This window comes from Cyclopterus lumpus, chromosome 1 (genome assembly GCF_009769545.1).
Source record: "Cyclopterus lumpus isolate fCycLum1 chromosome 1, fCycLum1.pri, whole genome shotgun sequence".
Lineage (NCBI taxonomy): Eukaryota > Metazoa > Chordata > Actinopteri > Perciformes > Cyclopteridae > Cyclopterus > Cyclopterus lumpus.
In genome coordinates, this window is record NC_046966.1 from 17012704 (window position 1) to 17026796 (window position 14093).

Sequence of the window (14093 nt, forward strand, 5' to 3'; positions counted from 1 at the left end):
ACAATTAATATCGCCACGCTGACAACGCTGAGGATATGACGTTGTTTACTCACTTTCATGTTTGTATAGAGAGTATGTGATTGTTCAGCATGGTTTACCAAGTCCACTTTGTTACATAATACAGCTAACGTTGACATTTGCTATGTTTGAAAACAATATAACTGTGTTGATTAACCAGAGAAGACGATTAATTAACGTTAAATTGTTTCTTGAGTCTTTCTTACACAATAATGATAATGACAATGCAATGCAAGATATACAGTCTTATGTTGTTGACCTGCTAGTTGAGAGCCACATGTGTGCGTCTGATTTAATGGAAGTAAAACAGGTGTGCTTTGAGCACACTACACAGGGATCTCAAACACAATGGGTGTGCTCATTATCTGCGCTTTCAATGGGAAGGAAATGCATCCATTCATTGTTCTGACGTGCAATGCAGTATCTGGTTGCTATGACCATAAATCATTGTGGTAGCATGTGTGTTGATAAATTTCCTGCATAACCAGAAAGGACATTTTATGAGTGTACATGTATAGGTTTTTATAGAGAAACAAAGGCTTAGAAAATAGCGTATGTTTTGTAATATGATAATATGATTATCACAGTTTGACAAACAACCCCTTTTTGTTTCAAAACCCCTGAAAACCACGAACCTGACACAGCAATTAGTCAACACAGATAGAATGCAGCAGCTTCGTGTACTTGAACACCCTTTTGCACTTTAGCTGACGTACAATAGTGATGTGAAACTTTTAGTACCATGCAGCTGCTGTGATGAAATAAACTGCGTACGTTGAGGTTGTTTTAATCACTTCATTTTCAGAGTGTAAATGAAATGTTCAATTAACTGTGTAAATATTAAACTCTCTGTAATGGCACGTATGCGTCACAGGATTTCCAGCACCTTGGCTATTTACATAAATACTTAATTGTCTAGCAGTGTTAGTGTTCTCGGTGAGGTATCACATGCATTTTATTTTGAGGACATTTAGTTTTAATTTTTAGTAAAATAAGACTAGCTCGTGGTCATTGTTCTGTCCTCAAACCTTCTCCCTGTATTTATATCGGAGAAATAATCACATTGTACAATGACATTTAAATACAATTAAAAACATTAAAAACCCAAGAGAATTGACAACAAAAACAAGAGTGTATTGTAAGACATTTATAATCATTTATTTAATAAAAGGCAGCAGCAAACAGCAAACAGTCTTCAGCCTTGATTTAAAGGAAGTGAGCGTTGAAATGCAGTTTTCTAAGAGTTTGTTCCAGATATATGGTGCATTAAAACTGAATGCTGCTTCTCCATGTTCAGTTTTCACTCTGGGGACAGTAAGCAGACCTGTCCGCGCGACCCAAGAGATGGATAGGTCATAGTGTAGCAGAAGAGGGACGAAGCACAGCGCAGCAGTGGAGGGGTGTGGCCACATGGCTCTCATGACAGGTAGGCAGGGAGGAGCTAGATTACCTGTGCAGAGCTGACAGTCAGTGCACAGTGAACACTGCACCTGTTGCACTTCCCAGTCTCTCTCTCTCTCTCTCTCTCACTCTCTCTCTCTCTCTCTCTCTCTCTCTCTCTCCCTCTCTCCCTCCCTCCCCCCCCCTCTGTTTCTTTCTCCCTCTTCCTGTCCCTCTTCCCCTTCTTTTTTCCTTGACGGTTCTAAAAGGGAGCTGAAGGCCTCACCATGGATCCCAATGAGGCAAGCCGGGTTGAGAAGGAGAAGGACAAAGTGATAAAGAGGAGGAACCGGCCCGTGTTCCTGCGTTACCTGGAGAGGAGAAAGACGGACACTATTGTGGCTGAGGACTCGGCCAAGGGGGACTTCAACCTGGGGACGCTGGTGAGGAGGAGTCAGTCTGACAAGACGGAGTACAGCGATAAACTTAAAGGTACACCACCGATTGACCTCCCTGGGGGTCAGAACTATGGCAACAATATGCACACACGTGAGCCAACACTCAGTGTGAAAAGTCTCTCAACTCTTTACTTTGCAAACTTGTTGATAACATACTTTAGAGAACTTTCAGATAAATGTGTCTACTATCGATGGCCTTTAAGAGATCTATGGCTTGAGGGCAAACATATGGCAACATACAGATGGAGATGACACAAAACAAAAACACCTTGATGCATACATTTATTCCACTAACCCAGCTCACAACAGTGTCAGCGATGCTCATAGATTAGGCACTGCTGGATCCTGGGCACCTGTTGTGTTGCTATGTGTTGAGCAGGAGATACTCCCACAGGGATGCAGCCACATATGCAAACTGTGCTCCAAACTCAGGCACAGAGGAGTGGCTTTAAAAGTGTTCCAGACCAGCTAGTAAACAAGACTGAGACAGCAGTGACGTGTGAGGACGGATGTTCAGATTAATGTTCATAACCAAGTTTAATCAAAACGACTTTCAAGTGATGTCGGACCTTTGTTCTCTCAGTTTGGTTAACGTTGAATACATCACAACAATTTGCATTAATTGAGGAAAGAACGAGCAGGAATGGAGAATGAGTTGTGATTGTCAACCCAGCTGTGTGTTGTCTTATCACAATTGCTGACCTCATCTTTTTACTGACACACACAAACATGTCCGCATTTCAGAAAAAACTGGCTTCACCTGTCCTTCACCTGAGTGCACGCTGTGACTGGGAATGCTGCACTTCAGGCAAAATGACTGACATCACCGTGTCATCAGGGGGTTACTATTAAAAATTAGCATAAGTATGTCGGCTTTCCTGTGCCACCTGTTCCAGGGTTTCCATTCCTGTGAACAATACGCATAGCATGCCAACATGACGAGTGGCAGCTCGTTTAAAATAGCTTGTAACCTTCTTCTCACTTGGTGTTGCACTGATAACATAGCTTTCACACACACAAACACACACACTTTGCCTTATCAGCATCAGCTCTGTTTACATGAAATGGAGACACTCTCTTTTCCTTTGCAATTTCTGTTTTCTTGACCAACCTGCATAATGGCGGCGGGGTTGTCAAATAACATTGGGGGTGTTTTCAGTAAACCAATGACCCGCCCTATTCGACTTTAGCCTCACACCTGACAAGCTGCATTACATATTTACAGTGGTATTACCATTGCAAATATTGACAGAACGATGACTTCACCGAAAGAGAAAACATGTGAGTTGCTGCTCGACAGCCCATCTCATCTGCTCGTCAGACAGGTTGGGCAAGCCACAGAACCATGGCAACATGACATCACTATGTCAAATTATTTACAGTCACTACATTTTAATAGTTCTGACAATGATTTACCAGTGCGAAATTCACACGAGATGACAGTACTGAACTAAATATTCATATGTATTTCACGTTGGAGGTCTTTCTCACTGCGTGTGTGTCACCTTGAGACTTTTGTTTTCTTTATGGATTATTTTTCCAAATAGACACAATGAACGTTAACATACTTTAAAAGATAAATGTCAAACTTTCATTCAATTTCATATTTTAATGAATGGTTTTAGTAGACAATTTTAGGCGTTCAGTGAACTTTATCCAAAATGTGTTTGCAGTATTCGCAGTGAAAAGAAATCCCATTGTGCACTTTGCTGTGTGGCAAAGTCATGCGTGTCATTTTTCTTGCCACCGATACACGATACACCATGCCTTGTATTCTGTTCAGGGGCCGTCGACTGGATTCCATTCAATGGGCTGAACAGTGAAAGGCCTTGTATCCACTTTCATGGGAACTCCTGTTTCGGCAACCGTACCTCACCAAGCACAAGTCAGCACAGATCTGCTGCTGAGTCCAGATAGGCTACGATACATTTTAGTTTCAGTTATTTTATTGTGAATGTGTCAGTGCGGGATCATTTTTTTAAAGGCCATGTTGCGAACGGTACAACTTTCACACAGAATTCAAAGTGCTTTGAAGAGAATCTTTATTTCACTTCTCTTATCAAGACAAATGTTGGAGTTAAAGTTAATGATCTATGAAAATGGCTGAAAACCAGATTGAAAATAGAATATGAATCTGTCATTTTTCTCACAGTGTTTCTGGGGTCTCTTGACACGTGACACTTCATGATAATGTTGAAACATCAATGTGATACTTATATTACATAACATCAATCAGTAAAACTGTTTGTTTGTTGCAACACAATGTGGATTCATATTTATCAAGGATTCATTTCAAAGCTTGACCTTTTTTTATTACAGATGACCTTGACTATTTATTAAAGTCTTATCAGTCAATTATTAACTACTGGAGGAAAAGATGTATGACTTCACAGTTCAGTTATATGTGTGTGCTGTAGACACTGACTTTACCCACAGACAAAAGAGCTGAACTCAGAAGAAAGCTGTGATAAAAAAAAGTGGGATGAAAAGTGGGGGAAGAGAGTATGGCAGCTTCATTTGATACAGTGCACAATAGGCATTTAAATAAAGTATTAAAAGGAAATACCAAAATACAAAAACATGTTCTCTCATTTGAATATTAGGAAAATGTATAATGTAAGCTGCAGCGTTGCAAGCAGAATGTGATCAGATCTCAGTCAGTCATGTGTGAACGCAATCCGTACAGTGTTGGCATTCATGAGGAAGTACTGCCCACTGGCCCGAGTCAGCTTCAGCCACTAGTTACTGTTCCTTTCCCCCACAGCTACGCTGTCATTCATAGCACCTGCAACGTCCTTTTGCCTCCAACAAGATATCTTTTAATCAAATGATGAGGAAACAAAGGCGCAAAAAATGAACGTCCCTACACCTGTCCTACTTGTTTTCTTTGACGGTGCGACTTCCTCACTTTCTTGGCTAGTTTCTGGTCTACTTTATTATCGTGTCCAAAAATAAAACAAGATATGCTCCAAACCCAGAATCAAATTAATGAGAGCACAAGATGTGACTACAAAGGGTGTGCCTGGACTAAAGCACGCAAGACACCTAATGTGCCACATATAATTATTTCATAAAATGGTGCATACATATACTGTAAATGTCTTAATAGTATGTACACTAAGTTGAACTTTATCTGTCCAATCTTATGCTGTAAGCGGAGGTGGGTAAATTAGTTTGTGTGTGTGTGTGTATTTCTATGTGAATCATTGTGTGTGTCCTTGCATATTCAGGTGTGTGTTCATCATTGTCTGCCACTCCTCCTGCAAACTCCCAGTCTGAGCAGATGGAATGCCTGAGCACGACGGAGCATTACATCAGCGGCACGATTAGTTCTGTAACCTGACACGAGCCTCGCTGCCCCCCTCCCCTCCCCAGTGGTGTGTGGCGTCGATTAGGCAGCAAGGAAGCATCCCTCTTCCCTGAACAGACACTCCTGCCTGCCATGCAAAGCACAGAGCAGCCACACTGATTAGACAGCAGGGCAATAAAAAAAGAAAAGAGGTGTGAGCCTGACTGGCATGTTAAGTGGGGCCTTTTGGCGATGGAGTCAAAATAATTATATCCCCGTGAAATACTGATGGGTGCTCAGGCGACAAGCCGATGTTTTAGAAGAGATGTTGTTTTTTCCAAGCATGCACAGCCCACAGGGGGAGGTTGTTTACCAGCATTTTAGATAATGCACACAGATGGCTTGAAATGTTGGCAAACACATAGTTTCTGGGGGAAATTGCAGATTTACAGCAGCATGTAGTTTTATGCTCACAATATCATACATTTGCTTTGTCCTTATACGACCCTTCTGACTCATTGGGCCAGATGCTGTCATTGTAATGTGAGCAACGAACCACCTGTTTATTTGATATCAATCTTATAATGTCAACTTTTCTCAGAGAAAATGGCTCCACACGACCGGTCCACACCCCCCTCTCCAGCACTGGACCCGGAGGAGGTCCGTTCCAGGAAGATGAACCGCAGGGCAAAGGTCATTCAGGAGCTGGTGCAGACTGAAAAGGACTACCTCACAGACCTGGAGCTGTGCATCAGAGAGGTGGTCCAGCCTCTACGGAATCTGCAGGTACATGTTTTTCAGGGCCTCCAATGGAATCTTGGGGCTTAATGTGGTATTAACTCCACCAACGTTTACATATACTACAATGTTTTTTTTAATGGTGACATTTTCTTAATTGTAAAGTTCAGTGTTAATACTCAACTGGCTGCCTGCTGAGAAAAGGTTGATGTTCAACAGTGTCACCTGCCTATTCGTTGTACATCTTGACACACCTTTCAATAAAATCCCGATGTACAACATTAACCCCGGCCATAACAGTATCTTATTAACACACTAAGATCGTGAGATTTATTTCATAACAAATGATCTCAGTGTTTCTAAATTAAAAGTTACACATTTTAAGGCCTAATTTACTGTAAAGGTTAATGAGGCTTGTTCAAACAAACCACAGAACACATGTTAGTCTGATCTAATCAGAAAGGAAGATTCTGTCATAGAAATCCTTTTAAAAATAAATATGTTGAGAGCCTCAAGCATTTTTAAATGATGGGTTATGGAATTGTATTCCTTGCTAAAACTAAACTAAAATAAATAGCATGAATATCTAAAGCTGGCAGCAGCTGCCTCCAGACCCTTTGCATAAACAAACGAGGGCACGTACAATTACTGAGGCATGCGCCTTTCTCAAGCTCTAATGCACAAATCAAAAGAAGAAAACAATTATTAGTTCAACTAACAGTGGAAATTCCTTCGTTTCACACTCAGCACGGCACACAGAAACTAACGGGGGGAATTCATTTTGAGTGGACTTAAGTGTTAGATAGTCGTAAAGTGTGCTCTCTGCTGGAGACTCATTTGATTTAGACAATATTATCTATATGCCTCTTGGATTCTTCAATTTTTTCTTTTAACTGTCTTGCTTGCTACAGCGTCATGATATATGACTTAATACATGAGTAATAATCACCCCCTTATTGAACATTTGTGTGACGTATGCGATCATATTGGCTGTTGCTAACACAGCAGCTTTTGTAAACGGTGAGAAATATGTAATACAAATATAATGTACCACAGGAATCAGCATTGGGTTGTTCAAATAAAGGTGAATTCATATAAATGACAGCTTATTTATGCAGTAAGTCTGGCACACATTTGGACAGAAAAAACACTACAAGAAGATATTCATCTTGGTTTCAATTGAATGTTTGTTTGTCCTTCATCAGGTTGTGGATGTAGACAGGTTGTTCACCAACACAGAGACAGTGTGTGAAGTTTCTGCAGGGCTCCTTCACAGACTGCACCAGGCCGTCGCTGAGCCTGATCCAGAGGCAGTTGTCATAGGTAACGCCTGATTTGAACCTTTGCTGACTTGTAGTGCTCTGGTTTGTGTTCGACAAAAATATCTCACGTCCTATTTCTTTTTGAAGGAGATATTTTCATCCAGGCGAAGGCAGCTATAGAAGATGTATATAAGATTTACTGTTACCATCACGATGATGCCAACATGTCACTCAAATCCTATGAGAAAGAAGAAGAAATAAAGCAACATTTCACCACATGTGTATTAGCTCTGAAGTAAGTCAATTCACATATTTCATATATGTTTTTCTCATAATCTTATCATATTATGACTTTCTTGATATTCTTAACGTTGGGTTTTATTTTTATATCTTTGTAATTACAGGACAATCTATGACCAAGAGTGAGTACAATTTAGTGATAACATGGTGTTCATATTGAATTCTACATATACATATATTGTAATATATGACTTGATTATGGTGTTTAATTAGCAGTTGTGGTTATATTTTTGTTGTCATGCATTACAAATCTCATTTCTATCGTTCAGTTCATGTCAATAATCGTTTCCTGTATATACATTTATTCCCACAGAGGGAAACCCAACTTACTGAACATGGGTTCACTGCTCATCAAACCGGTGCAGAGGATCATGAAGTACCCGCTGCTGCTCGGGGAGCTGTGGCACGCCACACCTGAAGGTCACCCTGACTATCAGCCGCTGCAAGAGGCGTTCACTGCTGCCAAGATCATCAACGTTAACATCAACGAGTTCAAGAGACGCAAAGATATAGGTGAGTTTTCACATTCATGTCTGTTTATTTAGCAAATTTGTGATTTTGCTAACTCATGTGACAACAGAGCTAGTTCTTTGGAGATTATCTTCCATTTCAATGTTGGTTTCTTTTCATTCTCAGTTACGAAGTACAAGAGGTTAGTAGAGGATGAAGGCACACTGAGGGGCAAACTTAACAAGTTCAACATCCACTCTATCCGGAAGAAAGGAGACAGGTTTGCTGGCTATCTCAAGATCCTTACTGGAGTTGAACCACAGGTAAAATACGAGTTTTCCCTCCTCACCCTCTAACAGCAATACAAATGAGTACATGGAATAAAAGTTATGAGGCTTGTTCAAATAAACACGATAGTTTGAATAAATAAAAACGTCAGGCCTCAAGCTACATTATTGAAATGCAAATTGTTGCTTTTATGCAGTTGTTAATAGCGCAAGGCAGATGCATATTTGGTATTTAGCTCCTATTTAAGCACATTTGAATAACTCTTCTGTCTGTAGGTGAGAGATGAAATATTTGATAGAGAGGAGAAGCTGTTCAGGAGTCTGGAGAAGGCTGTGAGGCAGCTGGCCAAGAATGTTCAATGTTACCTGCAGCACACTCAGGTCGGTTCATGTTCGCGTGTCCTGCTGCAAAGTGTGTGTTTTAATGGCTTGAAATGTTCTGTTCACTTTCTGAGACGTTTTCCCTTGACGTCCGCTCTGCAGGAGATGGTGTCAGTAGCTGTTCAGAATGTCCAGGATATGGAGGACATCATCAAGGATCCAAACAAAAATCACACAAACGGCTCTTCAGAAAACAATGGAAATGACCCATATAAGCACTTTGTAAGATGTGCCTTTTTTTTCCTTTACAATAACAACAACAACAGCCATGTTATTAGTTTTATTCAGGGCACAGTTTACTTTACAGCCCAGTTGTTCCCTCTCCTCCCTGACTCTTCTATATGTGTGTCTGTCCTTGCTCCACTGTCCTGTTCCTACATGACCTCTCATTCACCCTCCAACTGTGAGTCATCTGTCACTTTGCCCACAGCTGCTTGTCTTCTGTCTATTATATTAATCCTCTAACCTTCCTACTGGGTCCCTCAGTAACAGCCACCTTCCATTTCCTGTCCTCTTCTCTCTGTGGATCGCGCTGCTTCCATTTCTGAGATGACTATACCTTTTGAATAAGATCCTTTGTGTTGCACAGCCACAAACCAACGTCTGTAATAAGCTTTACAAAATAAGTGTAGATAGAAAGGTATCGGCACTCTAAGAAGCAAATTGACAGACTTATTTTGTATGAAAGGGGATCCATTGTGTGTTCTATAATGAAAACATGACGGGTGTAGATGCTTTCAGGAAAGAGAACATTTTCACCAAACTGTTCTCTTTACTTTATGTTTAGCACTACCCATTACATGCTCCACACTATGAAAGACGAAAGCTGTAATGTCTGCTTAAGTATTACTGTATGTATAAGCTGAAAAACATCACTACATCTTGCTTTTCTGCATGCAAATTAAGCTGTAGCAGCTCCGGTTAATGTTACGGCGTACTTTGCTGTCTCCTGTTATGGAAGGTTATTGGGAATTAGAGATGCTGCTGTATTCTGAAAAAAAGCCATTTATATATAAAATTCACATAAAAACGCACAGAAGTACGGTAAAATTGCTTGTTTACATGTACAGAGAATACTTAATGTAAATACTGGAACTCTCTATTCATCTTCTCCCTGCCTCATTGACTTCTTGCTGCAGAAAGACAGCATGGAGCGCTTGGTCCTCGCCCCCCTCTCCTCCCTGCAAGGCATGTTCACCGCTCCACAGAAGCTCATCCAGAAGCGATATGACAAGTTGCTCGATTACTGCAGCCGCCTGGAGCGCTCTTCTTCTTTTTCATCCTCGTCCACGTCATCCACCACTTCTTCCTCACCTTCACTGGTGTTAGAAGACCCACCCGGTCCCGCCAGGAGGGACTATGAAGCTCTCAATGCCTTGCTAGTGGAGGAGTTGCAGAGGTTCAACAAGGCCGCCTATACTGTCCTGACAAACTGTGTGGTGTATCTAGTGGCCCTGCTCCGAGGGCTAATGGATCAAATACTACTGCTGGCCCCATCCATACAGCAGCTACCAGTGAGGATCCCACACATAAAGAACACTCATTCATTTTCAGTCTGTTTAATATTGAAACTAAAGTGTGTCTTGTTTGTCTTTTCAGGCTCCATTGTCAAACATTGCTGAAGTGCAGAACAGCATCATGGACGAGCTGAACAATCTGACCTTCGTCAAGGACAACGCACAGAAGTTGATGGAGCGAAAAGTCAGCTTTGAGAGACAACGGGACAAGAAATTAGCGGTAAGAAAGAATCTAGAAAAGATTATTCACATCGAGAGAAAATGCTCATCATAGTCTGCAATCTATCCTAGTTAGAGCCCTGGTTTATTCATTAAGTGCCTGTAAACATTCTCATTAACTCCAGGTTGAAACAAAAGTCACACATATTCCTGTATTCCTACATTTGTTGAACCAATTCCAAGCCCAAAATGAGCAGCTCTAAGTTGCATCAAAGGCCGCCAGAGAACAGCTCATTGCTGTGATTAACTGGGGCATTTGGAAAGTTTATCTCTATGTGTGTCGGCATAAACACCAGTACTTATATACGAGCGTGCTTGTACTCGGACATGTGAGTGGATCTTTTTCTCCGACCGCCAGGAGCTTATTACCTTCCGCCTCTCCTTAGAATAACCTCAGACAATGATAACCAACGATGTGCCTACATGTGCCCACACACCAGACCCACTTCACAGGATTACACCCTTTGTGTCCTTTAGATGCCGGAGGTGCAGCATCAAACCGAGGACCAGCGAGCCTGGCTGCTGGCAGCATATCCACCCAGCCGTCTGTACCAGCTGAAGAGGAAGTGTAATGGCTGCCAGGAGCAGGACCTCAGCGTGCTGGAGGGAGAGCTGGTAGCCCTGGTGGAGGACACAGACCCATCAGGCAGCAGCAGCCGCTGGCTCGTTCGCACTGGAGGCAAGTGTGTGTGTGTACGTGTGTGTGTGTGTGTGTGTGTGTGTGTGTGTGTGTGTGTGTGTGTGTGTGTGTAAGGACAAAGACCCATGAGGCAGCGGTAACTCTTGGCTCAGTCAGAAGAAAGACACACAAGGTGAATTAAGTTATTAAACCTGCAGGTATATTATATTGTTGGTATACGTCTCCTTTATTGCACATTCCTCTGAGAATATACCTGCATCTGTTCGACGACTGTTTCGGCACACGGAACTTTACTTTCTGACACTGACAAGTCAACGCACAAAAATGAGTCCCAGGGGCTCCTGTGATGTCATGGTTGCTGGTACCTCTTTGCCTGCCTCTGGAGATGGTTGCCTCTCAACAGGGCCAACTCCGTAGCTTGTCTCCATCTCCCCTCCACGTCTCGCGGAGGCACCTGAGATCCCAGTGTCTTGTTTGGAACAAACCACAGCGTGTTGTAAGCAGTGTTGCCTAGAGTACAAAGCCTCTCCCTACGGGTATCGGGGAAACAAGGACGGAGAGATGACACTTGCACGCCTCTCTGTATTCGGCAATAACAAGTTATTTTTTTATGAGTGTTAGAATGTTTCTCGGTACGAAGTATATTCTTCACAGACTTGTCTGTTCCTCTGGGATTAGAAGCATTCCCAAGAAGGTGCTGTTCCTCCTGTTGATATCAACACTATGAATATGCTTGCTTCACGTTTACACATTCCTTAGTTCCCTTGCATGGATTTCAGATTGTTGAAGCAGATGCAAATGCGTACAGAGATGAAACTTATTTATTTTTATGAAGCGTTTTTATTAACAAATAAAAATGTATTATGAAGTGCAGTTTGCCCATTATTTACATCACTGTTATATACTTAAAGGATCAGTTCACCCAAATTACAAAATGGAGAAACATTGTTTTTTATTATGAGTTTTGTTGTTTCTTTGATTAGTCTCCACGCAATTACATTGTGAATGGGATTTTGATTGCCATGTTTAAATAATTAAAACTATATACATACACCTGGGTAATCTGGTTAATCCACACACCTAATTGTTTATTGGAACTGCCTAACAAAGAACTAGTTTGTACAGAAATGGTTAACAGGCTGTTCTGTGGATTATCCAGAGGAAGTGGGACACTTTCTGAGAAGAGATGCGGTGTTGATTTTTCAGTGTTTGATGTGTCTGATCGAGGAAATCTAAGAGATACATATCTCAAAATATGCACTTCTTTAAGATACCTGCATTGCTAGATAACACTAGAGGAAAGTGAGAATGTATTTATTTCAATTTGACTGAACTCAGAGAGGTCACGCATCCTGACTGACTGCCCCTTTGTGTCACTGCTATAGGCACACAGGGCTATGTCTATTCCACATTCCTGAAGCAGTACAACCCTCTGAGGGACTCGCAGCGGGCCGGCCAGATGGCAAAAGAGCAGCAGCCGCAGCAGCAGCCGCAGCAGCAGCCGCTGGCCGCCATGCTGGATGAGGACTTCGACGACCTTAGCCTGTTTGTGTCAGGCAGCGGCAGCAGCAGCCTGCGCAGCTTCAGCCTCAACACCACCGACAGTGGCTCTACCCTCTCTGGACTGCAGGGGGAGCAAGAGAGCCCCGAAGATCTGGAGGAAACACAAGACGCGGAGGCTCAGCAGGTGTGTGCGGTGGCCTACACGCTCGTGCACTTTATAAATATCGTTGTAAGGAGGGACAGGTGCAATATCTTTGATCAGCAACAGTCAATGTCCAGAAGATGAAATCAACAGTTGCAGAAACACGACATGGCTCTGTCAAGCACGCTAACGTGCAACAATGTGCAACACTTTGAAATGAAGCAAGCAGTATCAGGAATCTAAAAAATAGGGTGAAAAACTGAAACACATCATACCACACACCACATAAACCTCATAATTGCAATAAAACAACAACAACAACATGTAACTTAAACTGGCCATAAGTGCCACCTGTTAAATATGAAATTACAGAGGGCCAGTACACCTCTGCACACTGTCTCTGTTTAGCTTGCATCGAAATTAAATGGGGTGAATAACATGAAATGATGACAGTGTGCCGTCACTGTGGCCATAAAGGCTTTGTCCTCCCAGTGAGTCTTCATCTGCTATGTATACCCAATATGATTGATCTTCATCATAACATGACACAGTTATTGGTCTTAACACATTAAGTTTATAAGGCTCAGTAGATAGTGATAAGACTGGTGGGAATATATCCTGTCCATGTGGAAAGTTAATAAACAGTGCCACCTTCTGGAATTATAGGAGAATACACTTACATATTATTTAATGACGTCAGTGCAAATTAAGATTGTGCTATTTATACACAAAAAAACAACTACTGCTGTCACATTTTTCGAACCGTAAAATTAGATTCGCTGCTGATTACATCTGATTTGCGTCTCTTTCCACAGTTCTATGCCGTGCATGCATTTCAAGCCCGCTGTGACCAGGAGCTGACCTTGCAGGAGTACCAGCATGTCCGCATCCTTCAGTTCTGTGACCTCGGAGGCAATAAGGATTGGTGGTTAGCCGAGGCCAACGGACAGAAGGGATACGTTCCTGCCAACTACCTTGGCAGGATGTCCTACGCATAAACAGAGGCGCTGTTTTTATGCATATCATATCCAGGAAACAAAACCAACTTGTGGCATTTTAAACAAACTCACTTACACTTTCATACATAATTTAAATAGTCTTGACTGTAAACCATGTCACTTTTCTGCTTGGTGAAAGTCAAAAGTGCATCAGTTATCACTAGATCGTATATGTCTCATACCAAAAGTGTTGAATCGGCTTTGCCTTCAGAATATCATAACGAGAGCTCACCAATGGGACTTGACCAGCAATCTGTGATTAACATAAATAATGGTAGGAAAATACAGGCCACTGTGCCGAGCACTATTTTTTTTTTTTTTACTTCAGTGTTGGCGAGTTTATATTGATAATGAAGTGAATAATTAATGAAGTTAATTTTGTATGTGAACCGATTCATACATGAAGTGTATATATCTAAATGTGAAATTAAGAAATCTATAATTTATATTTGAACAACTACGTAATGAATAAACGTGATCAAGCCTCCATTTGTCCCGCAGAATATAACGA

The 14093-nt window shown here is 41.7% G+C and overlaps 1 protein-coding gene across 1 annotated transcript; it reads left to right on the plus strand.

Moving 5' to 3' along the window:
• The first annotated feature begins 1576 nt into the window (after positions 1 to 1576).
• Positions 1577 to 14038, plus strand: arhgef38 (Rho guanine nucleotide exchange factor (GEF) 38). The gene is made up of 14 exons (XM_034544385.1): positions 1577 to 1890; positions 5747 to 5931; positions 7089 to 7206; positions 7293 to 7440; positions 7550 to 7567; positions 7759 to 7958; positions 8082 to 8218; positions 8459 to 8563; positions 8666 to 8785; positions 9703 to 10077; positions 10163 to 10300; positions 10777 to 10978; positions 12325 to 12626; positions 13400 to 14038. Exons 1-14 carry the CDS (start codon positions 1686 to 1688, stop codon positions 13580 to 13582), a joined length of 2436 nt encoding a protein of 811 aa, XP_034400276.1. The 5' UTR covers positions 1577 to 1685; the 3' UTR covers positions 13583 to 14038.
• Positions 14039 to 14093: the final 55 nt, after the last annotated feature.

Bases quoted from the DNA above. Each gene is read 5' to 3' on its own strand.
- arhgef38 (XM_034544385.1), top strand. From the start codon at position 1,686: ATGGATCCCAATGAGGCAAGCCGGGTTGAGAAGGAGAAGGACAAAGTG. The intron at 8,786-9,702 runs GTAAGATGTGCC...TTCTTGCTGCAG, and splicing joins ATGACCCATATAAGCACTTT to AAAGACAGCATGGAGCGCTT. The intron at 10,979-12,324 runs GCAAGTGTGTGT...TCACTGCTATAG, and splicing joins CTGGCTCGTTCGCACTGGAG to GCACACAGGGCTATGTCTAT.